Source organism: Quercus suber, unplaced genomic scaffold (genome assembly GCF_002906115.3).
Source record: "Quercus suber isolate HL8 unplaced genomic scaffold, Cork oak 2.0 scaffold_102, whole genome shotgun sequence".
In the NCBI taxonomy this organism is placed as follows: domain Eukaryota; kingdom Viridiplantae; phylum Streptophyta; class Magnoliopsida; order Fagales; family Fagaceae; genus Quercus; species Quercus suber.
In genome coordinates this window covers 458,920-483,458 of record NW_027069567.1, presented here as the reverse complement: position 1 = coordinate 483,458, position 24,539 = coordinate 458,920, and the positions used below count along the sequence as shown (strand labels likewise).

At 31.7% G+C, this 24,539-nt stretch overlaps 2 protein-coding genes and 2 pseudogenes across 2 annotated transcripts; all 4 read left to right on the top strand.

The window, feature by feature from the left end:
* The first annotated feature begins 521 nt into the window (after positions 1 to 521).
* LOC112017824 (zinc transporter 1-like) lies at positions 522 to 2,590 on the top strand (annotated as a pseudogene).
* A 36-nt stretch (positions 2,591 to 2,626) lies between these two features.
* LOC112027071 (zinc transporter 8-like) lies at positions 2,627 to 4,247 on the top strand (annotated as a pseudogene).
* A 3,678-nt stretch (positions 4,248 to 7,925) lies between these two features.
* LOC112017820 (zinc transporter 1) lies at positions 7,926 to 10,091 on the top strand. Its single transcript, XM_065774943.1, has 4 exons — positions 7,926 to 8,466; positions 8,539 to 8,676; positions 9,083 to 9,232; positions 9,552 to 10,091. The coding sequence occupies exons 1-4, from the start codon at positions 7,996 to 7,998 to the stop codon at positions 9,855 to 9,857; spliced, it is 1,065 nt and encodes a 354-aa protein (XP_065631015.1). The 5' UTR covers positions 7,926 to 7,995; the 3' UTR covers positions 9,858 to 10,091.
* Positions 10,092 to 14,486: 4,395 nt separating this feature from the next.
* On the top strand, positions 14,487 to 17,313 carry LOC112017817 (zinc transporter 1). Its single transcript, XM_024050270.2, is given in 4 exon segments — positions 14,487 to 15,492; positions 15,694 to 15,843; positions 16,964 to 17,226; positions 17,228 to 17,313. Coding segments are annotated over 4 exon segments (1,074 nt in total). The 5' UTR covers positions 14,487 to 14,871; the 3' UTR covers positions 17,268 to 17,313.
* The last annotated feature ends 7,226 nt before the right edge of the window (positions 17,314 to 24,539 follow it).

Here is a 24,539-nt window from a genome sequence, read left to right as displayed (position 1 = left end):
TAAGCTTAATGAATCCTCCTACCTAGGATCAGCTGTACTGAAAAGACCTAGTTCTCAGAATCGTCATCTCCATGTTAGCAGTTAGCAATTCATCAATTTCTAGATTTCCATGTATCCCAAGTTCCCAACAACTCTTAAAAGATAATTTTGATCATTCCATCTTTACATTTCGCAAAAAAATGGATTAATCAATTTGATATCGTCACCCATTCAGCTTATGTCTTCATTCCTCATCTGGGACAAGTATATGTGCAAAACCTAAAACTCTCATAAATTCCTATTTTCCTATCTACATTTCTATCCGTATTATAGTTGACCATACAAGATTTCCTCATGATCTCAGACAGTCACCAAGTGTTTTAATTTTTTCTATAAACAACAATAGCGAACCAGTGATTACAACAACCAGAACATCCTTTTTCCTTTCTAATAAGAAGTAAACTCATGCCTTTCTCAAAGAACCATAATCCCAAAAGCTTTCCAATCAGATTTTCTTCTTTCCTTCTCTCTTGAGTCTCAACATGATTAATCTTCAACTTTGTTCTTTCAGTTACATCTTGAATATACTATTTCTTCTCGTTCTTTTCCTCCCTACTATCTATGGAAATTGTATGTGTGATGATTCTGGGAACACAGGGAATAACAAAAGCGCAGCACTTATATATAAATTGGGTTCAATTGCTTCCATTCTTGTTGCTAGTGCTGTAGGGGTAAGTATCCCATTGCTAGGCAGGAGATTTAAGGCTCTAAGGCCAGAAAATGATTTCTTTTTCATCATCAAGGCCTTTGCGGCCGGTGTGATTCTAGCAACCGGGTTCATTCATGTACTACCCGATGCATTTGCAGACTTGACTTCACCATGCCTTTATCAAAATACATGCATGGGGCATTTTTCCCTTCACAGGTTTCTTTGCAATGTTGTCATCTATTGGAACATTAATGGTGGATGCTTATGCCACTAGCTATTTTAACAAGATGCACTTTAATAGTCAGGTGAAGAGCTTGTTTAACTACTATATACAATGTCATTATTATGCCTATATAAGTGACTTTTTTTTTCATTAATTACTTTTTTAATCTCTCTGTTTAATTTTTTAATGATGTTTTTTAAGTTGTTATTAAAACACATGCATGCAGGCTGTTCCAGATGAGGAAAAAGACATTGAGCACGAGGGTCACATACATGTTCATACACACGTGACACATGGTCATGCTCATGGCTCAACCATCCCTTCTGAAGGAATCAATTCAAAAGAATTAACCCATCATCGTGTTATAGCACAAGTAATTGGCTACTTTCTAAGTTCATTTTTTGCTCTAATCTTTCCCGTTAATGGTTCGTTTGGAAAGAGGCATTCAAAGAAAAAAATTGGAATTTAATCTTAGCATTAAAAAAAGTATGAATTTATAGAATTTTTTCTATTGACGAAATTTATGAATAGATTTCATCTTTATTAATATGTCAATTTAAATTAACTAATTATAAAATGGATTTCAAACTCATAATATCATAAGTGATTTTCTTTTAACAAAATGTCTAAAACTCATATCATAATGTGTTGTTAAATTTATATCAAACAATTTATGTTAATAATTGTTCTTCATATCCTTTACTTTAAATCCTCAAATCCAAACACAATCCAAAGTATTTCATATGATTTCTTACTTTGATCGTTTTTTGTTTTTTGTTTTTGTTTTTTTGTTTTAAGGTACTGGAATTAGGAATTGTTTTTCATTCAGTAATTATTGGAGTGGATATGGGTGCTTCTCAAAGCGTTGCTACAATAAGGCCTCTCCTAGTAGCCTTGTCTTTCCATCAATTTTTTGAGGGTGTAGGGCTTGGTGGCTGCACCGCTCAGGTATGACACAAAATGGTTCAGTCATATATAGCCTCTTATAGTTGCTCTTTCCAATAAAAAAATTGGGTTTTGAAAATGATATCTAGTGTACAGTTCTTATTTTTTATTATATTTTATTTTAGATTAGGTATAGACTGTATAGTTAACATGTCTTCATAATGATCACATCCTCATTTCTATAATAGTTGTTATTAATAGATAAAATAATATAACTTTTAACCTAAACGAGATGTTGATTAACACTATAATATTCAGCAAAAAAGAAAAAAAGACTAACACTATAATAATTCTAAATTTCAAGTTGATCGGCTTAGCTCAAATCAATTAAATTATTAATAAATCACCCAAACACTTTCTTCCATATGTTAATTTGTCTTTCATAGTAGATGATCTCAAAGTTAACTTCTTTTTTGGCTATGTAGGCTCAATTTAAATCTAAGTCCTCGGCAATAATGTCATTTTTTTTCTCACTCACAACCCCGCTAGGGATTGTAGTCGGTATTGGAATATCAAGCACTTACAACGATAATAGCCGAACTGCTCTAATTGTTGAAGGCACTTTCAATGCTCTTGCTGCTGGGATAGATTCTCATATATATGGCACTTGTTGATCTATTAGCAGCAGATTTCATGAACCCAAGACTTCAAAATAATTTGAGGATCCAATTAGGGTCAAATGTCTCACTTCTTCTAGGGCTGGATGTATGGCACTCATAGCAAAATGGGCATGAATCTTAAGAACTGTACATTATTAAGTTGTGCCTGTCATGAATCATGATGTGTGTGTGTGTATATATATATACATACATTTTGGGTGCAAATTCCGGATTTTTATACACAATATCAAGCCACCACAAATAAATAGAAGGTACATATATATATATATATATATATCACATAAAATTTTATTATATTACATTTTAACTTAAATCAAAAGAAAAAAAAAATAAAAATAAGGACAATTCACATACATGTTCATACACACGTGACACATGGTCATGCTCATGGCTCAACCATCCCTTCTGAAGGAATCAATTCAAAAGAATTAACCCATCATCGTGTTATAGCACAAGTAATTGGCTACTTTCTAAGTTCATTTTTTGCTCTAATCTTTCCCGTTAATGGTTCGTTTGGAAAGAGGCATTCAAAGAAAAAAATTGGAATTTAATCTTAGCATTAAAAAAAGTATGAATTTATAGAATTTTTTCTATTGACGAAATTTATGAATAGATTTCATCTTTATTAATATGTCAATTTAAATTAACTAATTATAAAATGGATTTCAAACTCATAATATCATAAGTGATTTTCTTTTAACAAAATGTCTAAAACTCATATCATAATGTGTTGTTAAATTTATATCAAACAATTTATGTTAATAATTGTTCTTCATATCCTTTACTTTAAATCCTCAAATCCAAACACAATCCAAAGTATTTCATATGATTTCTTACTTTGATCGTTTTTTGTTTTTTGTTTTTGTTTTTTTGTTTTAAGGTACTGGAATTAGGAATTGTTTTTCATTCAGTATTTATTGGAGTGGATATGGGTGCTTCTCAAAGCGTTGCTACAATAAGGCCTCTCCTAGTAGCCTTGTCTTTCCATCAATTTTTTGAGGGTGTAGGGCTTGGTGGCTGCACCGCTCAGGTATGACACAAAATGGTTCAGTCATATATAGCCTCTTATAGTTGCTCTTTCCAATAAAAAAATTGGGTTTTGAAAATGATATCTAGTGTACAGTTCTTATTTTTTTATTATATTTTATTTTAGATTAGGTATAGACTGTATAGTTAACATGTCTTCATAATGATCACATCCTCATTTCTATAATAGTTGTTATTAATAGATAAAATAATATAACTTTTAACCTAAACGAGATGTTGATTAACACTATAATATTCAGCAAAAAAGAAAAAGAAAAAAAGACTAACACTATAATAATTCTAAATTTCAAGTTGATCGGCTTAGCTCAAATCAATTAAATTATTGATAAATTACCCAAACACTTTCTTCCATATGTTAATTTGTCTTTCATAGTAGATGATCTCAAAGTTAACTTCTTCTTTTTTGGCTATGTAGGCTCAATTTAAATCTAAGTCCTCGGCAATAATGTCATTTTTTTTCTCACTCACAACCCCGCTAGGGATTGTAGTCGGTATTGGAAGATCAAGCACTTACAACGATAATAGCCGAACTGCTCTAATTGTTGAAGGCACTTTCAATGCTCTTGCTGCTGGGATATATTCTCATATATATGGCACTTGTTGATCTATTAGCAGCAGATTTCATGAACCCAAGACTTCAAAATAATTTGAGGATCCAATTAGGGTCAAATGTCTCACTTCTTCTAGGGCTGGATGTATGGCACTCATAGCAAAATGGGCATGAATCTTAAGAACTGTACATTATTAAGTTGTGCCTGTCATGAATCATGATGTGTGTGTGTATATATACATACATTTTGGGTGCAAATTCCGGATTTTTATACACAATATCAAGCCACCATAAATAAATAGAAGGTACATATATATATATATATATCACATAAAATTTTATTATATTACATTTTAACTTAAATCAAAAGAAAAAATAAATAAAAATAAGGACAAAGTTTAGCTACAAAATTAGTTGTAGTCTAAGGTTATAACCTTACTCAATAAAATAAATATTACTACATATTTTGAAAATTTAACCATTAAATTGTATGTTCTTAATACTCTTAATACACATGTCAAATTTTGTGTTAATTAGATATTATTTACTCTATGATCTATTAGATTATATTTTATACATAATTTTAAATTACAAAAATTTACGATTTAAACAATTTATTAATAACATAGCTATTATTTTTTAATTTTTTAGAAATTTTGTAAGTATGAAGGATATAAAAAGAAAATGTAATCTAATAGTGGATTTGTCAAAATTCGTTACCAATAAAAAGATATTGAGTAATGTTGTAATCTAAAGTTACAACCAATTTCGTAATTAAACTTTGTCCTTAAAATAATATAAACATTGGTTTTATTTGATTAGTCACTTGACAACCTCATCCTACACTCTTTGTCCTTATTTTGCACTTTTTTAAAAGAATAACTTTATTTATTTATGTATCTAATTTTGTTTTAACAGTTTCTCAAAAAAAAAAAAAAAAAGTTTTAGCCCAGTCCTCCATTCATGGAAACAATATTTTACATTTATAGTCTCATAGGATAAGAAGCCATATAGGGAAATGTAGTCGTTAGATAGAGTTTTTGTTATTTCATTTTAATTTGTTAGTTTTAGTTTCTTCCTGAATCTTTTTTTCTTTTTACATTAGGTATTCCTTAATTTATTTCACTAAAATTTAGTGTTGTTTATTTATTAATTTTGTTTTATTTTGTTTTATATGATTTAGAATCTAATTGGATTTAAACTTTTTGGTTTTTGCATCCAATAATTCACTTGTCACAAAAATTAAAAAATTAGATGGGACACAAATAGCGCAAAATTGAACTTCAATTAAAATTTAATTTAGAATCTAATTAAATATAGACTCTTTGATTTTTGTACCTAATAATTCACTTAACATACAAATTTAAAAATTAGATGAGACACGTAGCGCAAAATTAAATTCTAATTTAGAATTTAATTAGATTTTCTGAATCAAAATTGATATATATATATATATATATATATGTGTATATATAAATGTGAGTATTGAATACAATATTGATTGGTTTACCAAAACAATTATGAATTATTATCTATAAAAATAGTAACAATTTAAACATTCAAGCTGATAAAGTTTTGTCAGTGGCTCATGGCTCAATGGCTAATGGGTCCATTAAGGTCGGCTTGCTTCTAAAACTTTTTATTCTTGAAAATTCAATATTCCACCAAGTTGAAGCTGATCATGAATCAAACTAGCCGTTATGTGTGGGCTTTACAACATTGTTACTCATGAGTTTAAACTCAGCAGAATATTGAATACCTCTTCTTATTTATTTGTTAATTCGACCCAACTCTCCTTCAAAATATTCCAAAATCTCTAAAAAATTCCCAAAAAAAAAAAAAATCAATGAACTGCAAAACAGCAAAAGAGACCCATTGTTGTGCTCGTTGCCCAACCTAACAATTATAGAAGAAAAAAGGGAGAGAAAAAAAAAAAAAAGTGAGACAACAAGAGGAGATGAGACATGAGAGAGAATCAGTGTAAAGAAAAACAAAATAGAGAAAAATAAAGGGAAAATTGCACTTGCCTCTCTTGAGGTTTACTCAAATTATGCTAACCTTCTTATTAATTTTGGACTGTACATTGATCTTCTTTACTTTCAAAATAAATTATACTCACCTCCCTAACATCTTAACACCGTTAAATTCACTCACGGGAATTTATACATTTTTAAATTTACCCTCACTTAGAAAATAACACTTACGAAAATAACAATACCTATCGTGGAATTTTAGACAAAAATGTTTAATGAGAATGAACATGTCATTATAGTATTCATCCCTACAAAATTTGGGTCACTCAAAAATGTAAAGCAAAAGCAGTACTATTCTCTGTATCTAAGGCCAACATAGACAAGTTTCAGAATTTTTTTTTTTCAGAATCATAACTTACTTTTTCGTTATTGGCGTTTCACATAAGTTTATATATGTGAACCTTAATTAATTTCAAGGCTATCCAACGTATAGATAGTGCTTACAAGCCAAATGCATTAACGAACCCACATTGACCATGATTCATGATTATAAAAAACCATACATATCTGTCTGCTGAGTGATAGAAAACTCTCAAAAATATCATATTCATTATATTTTGTTCATATTTTAAGGTTTTTCTCTCATGAAAAAGGCCTTCTTTCTGTTTTTTTTTTTAAGTCAAAATTTCCAGTTGAAAATGAAATGATTTTTAATAGTTAAATAGACACCAAATTCAACTTACGGAAATTATCGCGTAATTATCCTCACATTTCATTGCTTCTACTGAATTTTTATGTAGGAAAATAAATAGTAACATAGATTATTTGAGTATCTATTATCTATAATATGTGTGTGTGCACACGCCACTTTTAAAGAAAAAAATTATGTTTTTTTTTTTTTTTTACCTTCTTGCCACCCTCGACCCCCCGGCTCCACCTATGTAAGCAAGACAAGTGATTTTGTATTGAGAATAATGACAACTCTATGATTATATTTAACTTTGCATCAACAGTGAGATCACTCACTCTATATCTATTGTTTAAAAGTTAAATTGATCTTACACATCTATTTGTAACGCGCAGCGTGAACTAAATGAATCATATATTGTGATCATGACAGGCATGCATGTATAGCAAAATAGCAACTAAAATATCAATATTTTGACCTTGGCTTCGATACGCCCTATAATGGCTTGCATGACAACATAATGTTCATACCTTAAGCTTAATGAATCGTCCTAGTTAGGATCAGCTGTAGTACGGAAAGACCCAGTTCTCAGATTTGTACCTTTACATGACCTCATCTCCTTGTTAGCACTTAACAACTTTCATCAATTTCTAGATTTCCACGTATCCCAACGAGCAACAACTCTTAAAGATAGTTTTGTTCATGATGTTGGTATGTCTGGGAATAAAAGTAATGTAAACAATTACGAATTATATAAACTTAATGCATTATTTGGATAGATGATTCTCCTAGGAATAGGAGTCAGACATTTCAGGCAGATAAAACCTAAACATCTTTGCATTGCTAGGATTTAATAAGCGATCTTGACATTCACAAAACATTGGTTTAATCAGTGTCATCCATTTAGCTAGCTTTTCTCTTCATTCCTCATCTGAGTTAGGTTCTAAAGACTAGTACATGTGCAAAACCTATATCTCTAATAGCCCTATTTACCTATCTACATTTCTATTTTGTGTTATCGTTGACCTTACAAGATGTCCTCATGCTCCCTATCAGCATCACCAAGTGATTTATTTTTTGCTTAAACAACTAAATTATTTTTCTTAAACGACTAATTCAACAACAGCGAACCAGTGATTAAGAGTCAACCAGTACATCCTTCTCCTTTATATAAGAAGTAAACTCAGCCTGCAATCTTAAAGAGCCAAAATCTCAAAAGCTTTCTAAGCACATTTTCTTCTCTGATTTTCCCTTGAGTTTCATGATGATTAATTTTCAAGTTTCTTCTTTCAGTTATATCCTGAATTTGCTATTTCTTCTTGTTCTATTCCTCCCTACTACATATGGTGATTGTGGGTGTGCTGATTCCGGTAGCACACAGAGTGACAATAGTACAGCACTTAAATATAAACTGGGTGCAATAGCTTCCATTCTTGTTGCTAGTGCTGTGGGGGTAAGCATTCCATTGCTGGGCAAGAAAATTAAAGCTCTAAGTCCAGAAAATGATTTCTTTTTCGTAATCAAGGCCTTTGCAGCCGGTGTGATTCTAGCAACCGGGTTCATTCATGTACTACCAGATGCATTTTCACGCTTGACTTCACCATGCCTAAATCAAAATCCATGGGGCAATTTTCCCTTCACAGGTTTCTTTGCAATGTTGTCATCTATTGGAACATTAATGGTGGATGCGTATGCCACTAGCTATTTTAATAGGATGCACTTTCTTAAACAGGTGATGTGCTTAATTAAACTTCTAAAATATTATACAATAACTTTTTCTTTAATTACATTATAACAAATGCAGGCAGGTGCAGATGAGGAAAAAGAAGATGAGCATGAAGGTCATTTACATGTTCATACACATGCCACACATGGTCACGCTCATGGCTCAGTCATCCCTTCTGAAGGAACAGAATTAACCCGTCATCGTGTTATAGCACAAGTATTGGCTACTTACAAATTCATTTTTTGCTCTAATCTTTCCTGGCCCAATGGTTCGTTTGGATAGAGGAATTCAAAGAAAAAAAATTGGAATTTACTCTCTAGTTTGATTGCTTTCAATTAATAAAGAATGAAATTATATATGGATTTCACCTTTATTAATATGCCAATTCAAATTCATAATGTCAATAGTGATTTTCTTTGAACAAAATGTTCAAAACTCAAATCATAATGTGTTATTAAATTTACATCAAGCTATTGATGTTAACAAATTGTTCATCAAATCCTTGATTTTAAATCCTCAAGTCCAAACGCAATCCAATGTATTTCATATGATTTCTTACTTTGATTGGTTTTTTATTTTTATTTCTCTCTCTCTCTCTCTCTCTCTCTCTCTCTCTCTCAAGGTATTGGAATTAGGAATTATTTTTCATTCAGTAATTATTGGAGTGGATTTGGGTGCTAATCAAAGCGTTTCTACAATAAGGCCTCTTCTAGTAGCATTGTCATTCCATCAATTTTTTGAGGGTGTAGGGCTTGGTGGCTGCATCGCTCAGGTATAACACAACGCTTAAGCCATAGCCTCAAATTGTTGCTCTTTCCAATTAGAAAATTGGGTTTTGAAAATAATGTTAGGCAGTTCTGACTTTTTTAATATTAGGTATAGTTTTGAGTGTTGCGAAATGTCTTCATAATGATCACATCCTCATTTCTATCATTGTTGTTATTAATAGATAAAATATCTATTTTTTGACCTCAACGAGATGTTGGTTTAACATTATAATAATTCTAAAAGGTCAAATTGATCGGCTCACCTCAAATCGATTGAATTATTGATTAACACTTGCTTCCTTATGTTAATTATTGGCTATGTAGGCTAAATTCAAGTCCAAATCTGCGGCAATAATGTCATTATTTTTCTCTCTAACAACCCCACTGGGAATTGCAATCGGAATTGGAGTAGCAAGCACTTACAAAGATAATAGCCCAACTGCTCTAATTATTGAAGGGACTTTCAATGCTCTTGCTGCTGGGATTCTCATATATATGGCACTTGTTGACCTATTAGCAGCAGATTTCATGAGCCCAAGACTGCAAAAAAATGTGAAGATCCAATTGTGGTCAAATGTCTCACTTCTTCTAGGGGCTGGATTTATGTCACTCATAGCTAAATGGGCTTGATTCTTAAGCAGTATAGTCTTTACATTATTATGTTGTACTTGTCTTGATATAGTTTTTTTTTTTTTTTTTTTTTTTTTTTTTTTTTGGTGCAACTTCCTGATTGTTTTGTTGACACAATACCGCAAATAACTCGAAGGAACCTATCAAATTTGAGATAAATCAAAAGAGAAGAAAATTCCATTACAATAATAAATGGTTTTATTTATTCATTCACTTGATTACCTCATCCTTCACTATTTGTCTTTAGTTTACAACTTTTTATTTTTTAGAGAAAATTTATTTATTTTTATATCTATTTTTGTTTCAGCCTAGTTCATCCATGGTAAGAATATTTTACATATATAGTCTCATTAGATAAGAAGCCATATAGGGAAATGTATAGCTAGATAGAAAGGGTTTTATTTTTATTTTCAATTTCATCTTAATTTGTTAATTTTAGTTACTGGAGAAGTACTTTTATTTAATTCTTCAATCTCCCTTTTCTTCTTGCATTAATTAGGTAAGGAATTCAATAATTTGATTCTAAAAAAATGGTATTCATTATTAACTTATTTCATTAAAATTTAATGCTGTTTATTTATTAATTTTCTTTCATAAACTTTGATTGAATTCTTTAACTACTTCTATGGTGAACGTACAAAGAAAAATTATATAGTTTTTTTCAATTATATTTATATTCCAGTCCCATTCATATTGAGCTTATTCTCCTGTTTTAAGCAATCCGTACGATTTTCATATTTCTGGTAAGGAAATTTCCTACGTTTTAGGCACTCATAGTCTCATACAGATATGTTTAGTGAGTATTAAATATTATCCTGCAAAAATTAGCGAGTATTTAATACAAGAGTTTAAATTTGATAAGGAGCTGGTGTAAAACCATTAGTTTACTCCTCCAATACCATGATGCCACATCAGCATTTTATAAATTATTGAATAGAGCCTCCCACACACAATATTTCCTCCCTATTACAGAAAATCAAATCCTATTGAGTTAAAAACTCTTGCTTCTACCATGGAAGAACCACCACCTTCAACCCCAAAATCTGGAAAAAGAGACGACCACTAAACTCATCCCTCCAATTCCATTAATACAAAAAAAAAAAAAAAAAAAAAAACAAAACAAAACAAAATCCCTTTATCAAACAAACCAAAAAAGCTTACCTAAATGAGCATCGGAAAATGAAAATGCTACAAGACCCATCATGAGCCATTGACAAAACTTTTATATATATTGTTTGCCAATGTTATTTTTTATAAATAATTTTTTGCAAATCAAATAAATATTGTATTAAGTTTAAATTCTATAAGGATATTTGTAAAACCCTTAGTTTCACCCTCCATAGCATGGTACCCACATTAGTATTTCACAGCATTACACAAATAAATGAATGAACCTCCCACACACAATACTTCCTTCCTATTACAAAAAATCAAATCCCATTCAACTAAAAAACCAAAGATCCTAGCCTACTTTCGATGGAAGGTTGACAACGGTAGGACCGCAGAGAATGAGATGTAATGGAAGCAGAGGTTTTCAAGCTAAACTCCAAAAGATTTTCAGTTCAGAGATTACGTGCANTTCTTCAGTTTATGTAAATTTTTTTTTTTTTTTTTTTTTTTTTTTTTTTAATAATCTGATAGTTGAAAGGAGATTTAAATATTGAACATCTTGGATGAAAACATTAAGATATGATAGTTAAATTAAGAGATTCTTAATGAAGGTTGACTTGGTTCTAAAACTCTTTATTCTTGAAAATTTGACTCGTGGTTTAATCATCCATGAGAGATAGCCCCTCTTGTTCATGAAGGTGCCACGGTAAAGACTTAATGTGTCAACTCTTACCAAAAGATTAAACAGATAATACTATTACTTTTTAGCGACAGATATTATTATCTCTTACTAATTTGTGTTTAATTAATGCACGAAGAATTTCTCTGCTAATATAATTCTCTCACTACTTTTGAACTCACTTATCATGAGTTAAGGGTTCTATTCTTTTCTTTTTTTTAGTGGTGGGGTTTGGGGGGATAAGTTATCAAGAGTTAAGTTAATAAAGGCATCTCCAACAGATGAGTTTTTTGCACTCTTTTTGTCCAATTTTTGCGGAGCAAGCCAGGATATACATACATGTAATTAAACTTATAGACAAATTTTTTAATTGCTCAAACGTGGAGAGCCACTATAACTCTCAACTCTCAACAAAAGTATTTAACCTTGTGTCGTATTCCTCAAGCATTTGGTGCATTCACTTATAAGATTCATATATTTCTTAAATATTTGGTGCATTCATCTATAAGATTCATATGTTGGGTGAGAGGTGTCTCATATTACGGTCTTATAATAGGTTCATATAAAGACTTATAAGATTCATGTATTCCTTAAGCATTTAGTGCATTCACCTGTAAGTGTGCGTTTGGGATTTTTTTTTTTTTTTTTTGAGTCGAAAGTTTTGACTTTTCCTGTGAACAGTGCATAGTGTGTACTGTTTACATACTTACAAATTTCATTTTTCAGCAACTTTTTCATTAAAAATGGGTTCTACGGTACTATTCACACATTTAAAAATTATTTTGCTACAGTGTTTTTCAGTTTTCAGTTTTCAGCTATATCCAAACGGACCATATGATTTATATATTGTGAGAGAGATGTCTTATATTATGGCCTTATAATAGGTTCATATAAAGTAACTTTTTCTGAGTTTGAGAAGACCAGTAAAAAATTAAAAATATATATATATATTTATATTAAATAGGAAAAAATTTGGTGTGCTTAAAAAAATGCTTTAACATTTATGCTCTATAAAATAGAAAATGTTAGGGACATAAAAAAAATCTCACAATTATTACCATAACTTATTATATAACAAGCTTGTAAATGATGGAGGTCAAAAGATAGGTCCTCACCGCCACTACTCATAATTTATCATATAACAAATTATGATAAAAATGGTAAAATTTTGTGCGTTCCTATTAAATTGAAGAAAAGGCTTAAGTTCAATGTACAGGAAAAAGGATATGACCTGCTTACTTTTTCTTGAAGAAATAGTTGAAAAGACGTGCCCTTCTCTGCCACGACCAAGTAAGCACAAAGCACTATCTAATGCAAAAGAGAGAGAATAAAACAAAAAGTTGGCATTATCTTATAATTTAGGAGTACTAGGCAGTAAGGGAAAGAACACATTATATCGACATATTTGGATTGACTTTTGTTAAACGAGGCAACAAAACTATGCAATCTAAGCTGAATGACCTTGAATAAGGAGTTTGCATGACAACATTGTGTCTACATTTTTGCCATTGCCTTTTGCTTGAATGTGTCATTTCTCAACTACTTTAGTAAAGCTAATAAATTATCCTATTCTAACAATTCTCTTCCACCATCATTCCTTCATATGATCTCATCGTGACCGTCCTTGTGCTCTACTGCTTCTTTACATGACTATAATACCCTCATAACTTTTCAAAATATTGCCGTGTAGCCCTTTCTCCTTCCGCATAGTATTTTCTGTCAATTCTATTCTACTCTCCCTTCTAACTTTAATCCAAACAAAAATTCTGGTGTTAAATCAACTCCTTGTGCAGATTTTTATTAAAGCTTGTTAGCCCATTAAACGTTTAAGGTTTCAATTCAAATTTACTTGGTATATAAGGAAAACTCTAAAGTATGTTTTTCAAGTCTTAGAGAGCTATTCTTCTACTTTTTCAAGCATCTATCAGAGATCAATATTATTCCATAAGCACCAATGGAATAAAGTTGCAACCTAAGCTTCAAGTGTACTAAATATCAAAGGCTTGAATTGGAGATTCATGTTAGAGCAAATCTACATTAAAGAAATCTGAGGGTTTCAGAGCTAAGTTTGGTAATCATAATTAAGTTTACTACGTATTAAATATTCTTAACCGTAAACTTTTATTTATTATAATGGATTGTTCTTCTTAAAATTGGCCCCCCAAGTGTTTTTTTTACCCTGAAACTAGTTTATTTCATTAGTTTTCCAAGATCATCATATATGTATCTTATTTACTTTTCTGCTGTATGATATGAAAGATTTATGTTTAACCTAATATCTACATAATTGACTTAAGTAGCAACTTGGCAATAAAATCAGGTTAAACATTGTGTGTTAAGGGGTCTAAAAACTAACATACTGTAAATATATTAACTCAAAATTGTATATAAATGTTTTTTTTTAATAGATGCAATATGATCCATGATAATTGTTATTACTATCAAGCTTAATAACTTTTTTTTTTCCAATTAGGCCAAAGACCAATTGATTTTGTACCATATAAGCAAGATTCAATCCCATGATTGTAATTTATTATCATACAAAAAAAATCAATGAATTTCATTTTTGTGCATACAAGATCTAATCCTATATTTGAGGGAAAGAGACTTCACCAATTGAGTAAAAAAAAAAAAAAAAAAAAAAAAAAATTGTGTATAAAGATTAACATATGAAATACCACTACAATACCTACCATACCAAAAATAAGTTGTGTACTTAAATCCCTCTTCTAAATTTGATTTTCACAATAATTTGTCTCTAGCTAGTATATAAATTTGTCCACATGAAAGGCAGTACTGGTTCCTTACCAACCTTGCTGATCGATGATCAAGATTTACTTTCCATGTAAATCCATTATGCATGTGGGATACTTAATTCCAGACCATCCAACACATGCTGACAAGCCACATGAATGACACAATGCTAACCTAGCTAGTAGCTATTTGAGAAGAGTTTTGAGCAAAGCCTATGTTCATTTATTTTTATGTTGGTATTGACTATATATATAAGATGCTTGGCTTATTATCAGCCATCCATTGATTTATTCTTTAGTACTGTTTTTCAATTGAACCATCCAATGTTTTCAAACAACCCACATTGCAGCTTCTTTTTCGTTTGCTATAAAAGTACAAAACTCAAGCCATTATCAAAGAACCAAATATATTTGACAATCTTTCCTCTTCCTTAACCTACTACTCTATCTTTCTCTCACACACCAATACACCATGTTCAATTTTCAACCTTGTTTTTCCAACATCTTGAAGTTGTTTCTTCTAATTGTTTTTATCCTCCCCACTATAGTATCTGCAGATTGTACATGTGATGCTGAGGCCACAAAGAACAACAAAAGTGTTGCACTTAAATATAAAGTAGGTTCAATAGCTTTAATTCTTCTTGCAGGTGCTGTGGGAGTAAGCATTCCATTGCTGGGCAAGAAAATTCCAACTCTAAGGCCTGAACATGACATCTTTTTCATGATTAAGGCCTTTGCAGCTGGTGTAATTCTAGCAACAGGGTTCATTCACATACTACCGGATGCATTTGCAAGTTTAACATCACCATGCCTTAATGAAAATCCATGGGGAAAATTCCCTTTCACGGGCTTCATTGCCATGATGTCTGCTATAGGAACATTAATGGTGGACTCATTGGCAACAGGGTTTTATAAGAGGCTGCACTTCAATAACTCTAAGCAGGTGAATGTTGTAGACGAAGAGATGAATGAAGAGCATGAGGGACATGTGCATGTGCATACACATGCCACACATGGTCATGCTCATGGCTCAGCCACCAACCCCGAGGACTCGAATCTTGCTGAGCTAATCCGTTTTCGTATTATATCACAAGTAAGGTTTAATTTTAAATTCATTCTTGGTTGATATTGTATGATTTTGGATAACCAGAATAATGAAAAAGTGTATATATATATATATAGTTGACCTCGATTAATTTGTCGAGGATTTATAACTTTTTGGTTGTCGTTTTTGGATGATATTGACCGATGGGCATTTCAGAGTTAGATTAAAATTCGGTGGGTGTGTTTTTAGGTGTTGGAGTTAGGAATTGTGGCTCATTCAGTGATAATTGGAATATCATTGGGTTCTTCTCAAAGCCCTCAGACAATAAAGCCTCTACTAGCAGCACTGTCTTTCCATCAATTTTTTGAGGGAATGGGACTTGGTGGTTGCATTTCTCAGGTATCAGATTTCTTTCTTTTATTATTATTATTATTTTTTTTATTTTTATTCTATAGCCATGACCTCTCAAAGTGGTCTAGTTGGGCTCTTTTAATTGAGAAAATTGAGAACCAGTTGCATTTAACAATTCTGCATCTTTGAATTCTATGACAAGTTTAGTACTTTATAGCTTTCAAACTTAAGGAATGGTCACATAACCATGTATTTAATAATTGTTAATGCTAATGAGTACTATAATCTTTTGAAGTGCCAACTTAAATTGAAGCTCACCGTACACCCATTTAGTCAACTTTCACACAATGTTTACAGAAAAAAAAAAAAAAAATCAATCCATAATATATGAAGTCTATAATATTTACCCCATCTACCAACAACTTTCATCAAACTAACACAATTTGTATAACATTTCATACTACAATAAGTTAGAGTCAACAAAAAATTTCTCTATCTTTCTAATGGAGATGGCATGCTATGATTGTGTCCTGTTTGGTTAAGAGAAAAAAGTGGTGTTTTCAGTATTTATTTTCAATTTTTTTGTAGGATTTACCACCAAAAAACAGGTTTGTTTGTGTTTTTGTACTCAATATTTATTTTCAGTTTTCAAAAAAAGTTGATTTGAATACAAAAAATGAATATAACTTTTCAGTGTTTTCATTTTCTATACATATGAATACAATGACATATTCATAAATATTGTGAAAACAAAGAATTACATTTTTTTTTTAGTGATGTGATATGTGTGTGTGAGAAAAGTTACTTTAAAAAAAAAAAAACAATAAACTGGTATGTATTCAATACTCAAATATGTATCAAAACAACTTACTAAACACTACCAAGTGAAAATGATTTTTTTTTTTTTTTCTTCTATATTCAAATTAGATTTGAATATAGATACAGAAAATGAAAAGTAGAACACAACTTTTTGAAACTAAACAGCCCTTAGTATTAAAATATGATATTAGATGTGGACCCATATCAAAATAATATTACTTCTATCACAGAAAATTATGAAAATTAGAATGTGAAAATATTTGTCAACCAAGCATGACTCTTGGTACTAAGATATGTTTTAGTTGTTTTTTCATAATCTGACTTTAGCAAATTTTTTATTACAATGTAGGCACAATTCAAGACTCGGTCTGCAGCAATAATGGCAACATTTTTCTCCCTCACAACACCTGTGGGAATTGCAATTGGTATTGGAATATCAAGTGTTTACAATGAAAATGGCCCAACATCTCTGATTGTTGAAGGGATTTTCGATGCTGCATCGTCTGGGATTTTGATTTACATGGCACTTGTTGACCTACTAGCAGCAGATTTCATGAGTCCAAGAGTGCAAAACAGCTTGAGGATCCAATTCGGAGCAAATGCATCACTTCTTTAGGGCTGGTTGCATGTCTGTCTTGGCCAAATGGGCTTGAATTTTGTGCACCTGTATTTTGCTATAAAAGTTAATTTTGACTGTTACTGCTTTTTTTATTTAAGAAATGGTACAACAAAATAATATCACAAATCCTTTTTTCCGTATAAGTATGTCCATTACAAGTCTGACCAAGAAAGGAAACAAAGTACATAGCATACAAAATATTTTATCTGTTTATTTTGGCATTACAAAATAGAGCATAGTCGTTCTTTAATCGACTGCCTTACCATACAGGCTTGTCTTGCATCATATCAACCACAATATTTTCATTTAAAATTGTTCTAAAACTAGTCAACTTTCTTTTCTTTTTTTAATTAAGAAGAAAGATAGGATAGAGTTTCTTATGTAATCTAATTCATGAAGATAACCTCAAAAGGAATACTCTGTCAGATTCTTTTTCTTTCCATACCAATTCAAACCTCTCTGCCACCCACTACGACTCTTTGACATTTAAGTTGTCAAGAGTTATATTAGTCCAAGTCAATGTTTTGAGCTTAGGCATATTCTTCAGTTTTTTTTTTAATTTTATTTTATTTTATTCAGTAGTTAGAATAACAGGAGAGAGGGGTTTGTTGTCTTAATAAAAGATAGTAGTTTGTGTTAAGTTAAAAGGCTATTAGTTTTTTTTTTTTCCTTTTTCTTTTTGAGAATTTTAATTTATGGCGTTTGTTTTTTTTATGATGACTCTTTATTATCAGACCAAAACTCCTATTAATTTTTAGTATAAGTGGGAATTAAATATCAAATCCTTTATTCAACTATTAGAAACTTTACTACCAGTTGAGTTAACTAGAACCCACAATACTATTAGCTTTAGTTCTCATTAAAGTATATATCTAAAGTCAAAAATATATTGCTACCTATTTAACATATCGATCTCAATAAACACACATTATGTTTGGATGAATATATATGGAGAAAGAGATGACAGGAAAAAATGGTTCACTCCTTTCCCTCTTTTCTTCTCTCCTCTTTCCTATCCAAACATATAGATAACATGCCTATATATGTAAATAACGCAAAAAGGAATACTTTTTTCTATTTGTTTATTTTGCATAAATTACTTTGGTTTGTGACCCTTCAAGGTGCTCCTCCATATATACAAAATGGTGATACTGTAGTCACCCTAGATGAGCAGGTAAATTTCATCAATGGCGTGCAAGGCCCACCCCACTATACTATCAACTAACAGGTGCTATCCCATCAGATTGCCTTCTTCTTTTTGGTGAAATATATCTACAATTTCACAATGGAAAATGTATCTCAAGTCTCAACTACTTTCATGTTCAAAATCTCTAGTTCTGAATCAACATTTGAAGGCTATGAAATTTTAGGATGTCGCATAATATCAAGGCTTTTTCCCCCCCTTTTTTAAAGTATTGCATTGCAATTTTATTGCATAATTTTAACTTTTGCATCGCTCTCTAAGATGCAAGCTTCCATGTTATATTCTTTATCGACCATATAATTACCACCCTTACAATCTAAAAGCATTGTTCTTGCGTCCAAGAAAGTAGGGTGCTTCTCTCAAGACCATCCCAAGAGGAACTCAAAAGTAGTGGCAAATGCAAGAATATTGAAGGCTTTTAGGACATTTTATAAAATGGGGCATGATATTCCTTGACTTGTAACTTCAAGGACTTTATTGGAAACATGGTTTGTCTTCTATTTCATTGATCCAATGGCAGCACATAAAGTTTCATTGCATTATTCAAAGCCTAATCCTTCCAAACGTCACTGTGCGGAATAAAGAGTAAAGCATAAATACCATGCCATTAAGATATATTAAAAATACCCCCCTCAAAAAAAATTTATTTAAATTAAAAGGAGCAAGAGTATAGACCAATATTAGTGCAAAAGAATAAAACAACAATAGGCTTCAGGAGTGTTAGATTTAGACCCATGTCAAAAATAGTGTTCAACCAGTTTTAAGGTCAAGTTGTTAATTAAATCTATTATGAAAGCCTTAGGTTAAACAAATAAGTATTAATACCATGTACAGTGGAAAATATGACATAGGATATGATGATCCAAGAAACCAATGAAATCAAACCATTTTTACAGGAAAAACATGAGAAGACTTAACCTAATCAATCCTAAGGTAACAATTTCATTATAAGATGGAGATTTACAATCAAGAATAACCATATTCATTGTAAATCTAACTTCAGTTACCAAACTGAGCTTAGAATCCCATAGACTTCCCTTATAGTGAACTACTATAATGTGAACCTCCAATCCACACACTTCAAAATCTCATTGAAGACTTGACCTAATCAATCCTGACGTAACAGTTTCACTATAAGAAGGAGATTTACAATCAAGAATAACCATATTCATAGTAAATCTAACTTCAGTTACCAAACTGAGCTCAGAATCCCACAGACTTCCCTTATAGTGAACTACTATAATATGAACCTCCAATCCACACATTTCAAAATCTTATTGAAGATTTGAATTTCTAGCACCTATGATGACTAGTATAAGGCAAAAACTTCTACAACACCGGATTTTGAGTTTCTTTAAAGAATACCACCGATAGATATGAGAGAGTTTTGGGTATAGATATACCTAGATATAGAATATGAGGCACAAGAGACACTTCTCTCTCTCTCTCTCTCTCTCTCAAGGCTTTTTAGGGTTAGCTTATAATGTTCTTTAAATACTGTCATACACAGATCACAAATTGGGCTTGAAATTGAAAAGTTGTGGGCTTTTTCACATTTGTTAATCTTTGCTGATTCTACGATTTTCGAAAAGTTAAACAGGAATTAAGTGGCAATCAAATGGTTTCGATAGGTCGAACAGGAATCCAGTACCAATAAAAAAAACAGATTCACATCTTCTTATCATGGGCTTGGATCTTTGTCTTGGACTTGGAAGTACACATTCTAACTATTAGGTTCTAAATATTTAGAAATAAATGTTTAGGTACTAAATACTTTGTATGTTGGAAAATCAAGAACACAAACTTGTCTAGGATTAGATCTTAGGGTCTATGAAGTGTTTTAGACATTGCTTAAAGTGATATAAGTCAAGATTTAAGAACATACAAGCTGCAGAAAAAAAAAATGAAAATTTGACTAGCTTGAACAATCAAGAGAAAGTTTCGATCAATCGAACCACAAATTGTAGAATTTGTTTTAAGGCCCAACAGCCTGCAAACTGTTTAGGGTTTCAATCCAAACCTACTAGGTATATAATAAAAAAACCTAAAGCACATTTTTCAAGTATTGGAGAGTTACTCTTTTTAGATCTGTAAAATTATTGTACCTTCTAACTCTTTCAATCACCTACTGGGGATCACCCTCATATTACCAGTACCGATGGAGTAAAGTTGCAGCCAAGTTTCAGCTATCAAGTGTACTGAAGATTAAGGCGTGAATTGGAGGTTCATGTTGGAGCAAGTCCACATCAAAGAAGTCTGAGGGGTTCAGAGCTCGGTTTGGTAATTGTAATTAGATTTACTATGATTTGGTATTCTTGACTGTAAATCTCAATTTGATATAGTGGATTGTTCTCTTGGGATCATTCCCTTGTAGGTTTTTGCCTTGAAACTAATTTGTTTCATTACTTTTCCTGAGTCATCACATCTTGTGTTATTTAGTTTTCCAATGTGCATGATATGTGTGATGAATGTTTAATCTAGATCTGAATAATTAATTTAAGTAACAACTTGGCTAATCAATTAGATTAAGCAAACTATGTTTTCAAGGGTCTAAAAACTTAACACTAACTTTACAAGACTTACTAATTGCCATGGTTTGCTAACACTACAAACTCAAACCCTAACAAGCAAAATGTCAGGTTAGTGGTAAGTGGTAATTGGAAAATAAGTATTCCTAGTTACTTCTGCAGGAATTTGCATAACCCTTTGAAGAGAATATACACAAATTTCCAGATCTGTGAGAAATGAAAATAGAAAAAAAAAAATATGCGCCAAAGAAAACAATCACACAAGACAATATTTACGTGGTTCAGCAACTGCCTACATCCACGAAGTTGTACTAATTTCACTATTTTCAAGGAAAAATACAAGATACTATAGTATAGTTTTTCATCTCTCAAAAAAACACCTCAAACTAGTCTGAAGCAACGGTATTTATATCCCACAAAATCACTTTTATAATATGTTAGGTCATAATTTGAATTAAAAACAACTAGACTCCACATAACCCAACACTCTTTAATGGACTAACTTGAACCATAGACACTAGAATTACTTTTCTGTATATGCAATACCTGGGACAATAAGTCCTGGAATTGCCTCTTTCTGTTGGGAAATATAGACCCCGGTTGATAGAGTTAACAAGTTTTAAACCCAAGTTGTTAATTAGATTAATTATGAATAAACCTTGTTAATAACAAACAAACATCAATATTATGTCAAAATCATGCAGCGGAAATAATAAATAAGACAAGATATGATGACCCAGGAAAACCAATGAAACCAACCAGTTTCACAGTAAAAAAACTTAGGGGGAAACCTTCCCAAAAAGCAATTCATTATAATAAAGAGTATTTTCAGATCTAGTACAAAACTTTTGTCCCTAGACTCTACAATCCCCGTAGATGAACTCACAGCAGAAACCTTCTACCGCTTCAGAACCTCTGAACTCTTCAATATATGAACGCCACCCTTTTTGTTGCACGAATTCCAATATGTGACTAACTCCTTTGCACAAATTTCAGTACGTGACTCACTCACCAATTTAAGAAAGAAGAATGTTGGCTACAAAGTTCTTCACTTCATCAACAATGAAGATCATGAAGCACTTGGTTACAAAACCCTAAGGCACAAAGACGCAGTAGCTTCTTTCAGAGAGAATAAAGTATAGGTCACCTTTTGAATATGTTCTCCTTGTATTCTCTTATGTGACGGCCTCTAAAATAAGCCTTATATAGGTCTAGGGTTGTGAGAAAAGAAACCTTACTCAAATACATAAGTCTGGCCCAAAAACAGAAATCTGAATTCTCGTAACCTCGACAGATAGCAGCTATCGAGGAGGTGTCGAGCATGTGGCGAGATTTAATGAATCTTGACAAATAGCAACTATCGATGAGGTGCCGAGAAGGTGTCGAGGGGGCAGAAACTTTCTCGATCGATCGACCAGCTATCGAGATTGCGATAAGAATCAGCTGAAGAGCTCGACAGATAGCCAGGTGTCGAGGAGGTGTCGAGAAGCTATCGAAATTTAAAATTCAGCATTTTCTCACTTGATTCTTAGACAGACTTGCATGGCTTTAACACTTGAATTTGAAACAAGGTTTCTTGAAGTATTAAACACATCCTAACTCTACCCAAATACAAGTAAGGTGCGTTTTGTCAAAGGATTAGCCAACTGCATAAAATAGTGACATATGTTCCTAACACGTGAATCACATATATCCTAACAATCTCTCCTTTTGGCAATCCGTAACAAAACCATAACAAACAAATGAACATATGAGAGAAGGCATAAATCATTAAACTCATATTCACTTGTTAAACACAATAAAATCTATCCTAACACAAACTCTTGAAAAACTTTGCAAGAAGAGAGTTTATGGCAAGTAGACTTTGACAACCTGTATTTCTGAAACACTTTAAACAAAACTCATCAAGGCATTTTATGTAAAATAGAAATAATAAATTGCATACAAGTATAATGAACATATGTATAAAGATAGAGAAGAAACAACACATGAAGAAAGAGGTAAAAGAAAACACACATTAAAAAAGATAAGTTCAATGTATGCAAACATGGTCACAAGACCCAAGGTACAAGAAGAAGGAAGTAAGCACTCCCCCTAACAAGATGAAACACATCTCCCCCTTACAAAGGAATGTATTTCTCCCCCTAACATGTAGAATCTTTAAAAAGAAACCACATATCTCCACAAATTCTCCCCCTTTTTGTCATGATTGACAAAGGGTATAAGAAGCTAGAAAGCTTCACCCGAGAGACATAAAGATGATCAAGGGGGCACAAAGAATCCATATAAATGCATGAATGTAATAAAACAAGATGCTATGGATGACAAGATAAAAGAAGGACGCAAAACATGTAAAAAAACACATCTCTCAACAAGAAAAATGTTAAACACAGAGATCCCAAAACACATGCACACACTAAACAAGTCTAACCAATTTTATATTTCAAAAACAAGTCAAGACAGTTTAGTGAGTATACATTAGCACATGTAACACTTTTGTGATGGTCAAATCACATTGTACCTACACATGTATCAAGAGTAGCAAAGAATATTGCGTGTTGTGTGTGAAAAACATCGCAAGATTGCATATATGTATATATGTTATGACGATCTGAGATATGAGAAAATAATTTTAACTCACACACAATCATAACTATTTGATGGGGACTATCACCTTCGAGGTACATCCTATAACTCCCACATCTCTTAGAATACACGCTTGCAACCATATTTAAAACATTTTTGATCTTTTTGCTTTTTATTTTCTTTGCATATTTTCTTTTATTTTAGCATACCATACATAGGCATATAAAAAAGAGAAAAGAAATACCCAAGATGTTAAGCATTTGACATCGCACTTTTGCTATACCAAAGCATACGAATGTCTTTGACACTGCACTTTTGCTATGCCGAAGCATACAGGTGTCTATGATACTGCACTTTTGCTATGCCGAAGCATACAGGTGTCATTTATGATTGGTGAGCAACAGTGGTGAGATAGTTATTTATACCTTTCTCTTAGGATTTTTTAGTCCTATCCGTCAAAAAGAGTGATACGAGTGTTAAGTTTAAGAGATAACTTAATCTTACTCATCACAAATAAGAGCCACAAAACTCACTTGCTTAGTTGTGCATATAGATGCTCATCTAAGCTACAAAAGATACAAAATTTAGAAGTTTTGTTTCAATGGTCATCCAAGGTACACAAGTACTAAAGTACACAAAACACACACTGTTTTTGTATTTTTATGATTTTTCTCTTTTTATTTTTATTTTGAAAACAAAATAAAATAAAAACTAAACAACCAAACAAAAACAGACAAACAACATGAAAGCGGAAAGAAAGATGCAAATGCATGAAGGCATGATAGAAATATGCAGATGCATGAAAACATGATATTAAAAGCAGATAAGAAATCAAGCAAAGACAGTCCTACTTTAGATAGACAGAATTAAAGCAGAGGACAAACAAAAAAGACAATTAAGTCTTAGACTTCTTTCTCACCCACACAGCACATGTCTTTGGCCGTGAAGATGAAAAGGCACATGTCCTAGTATGTCTACTAAAGGACAT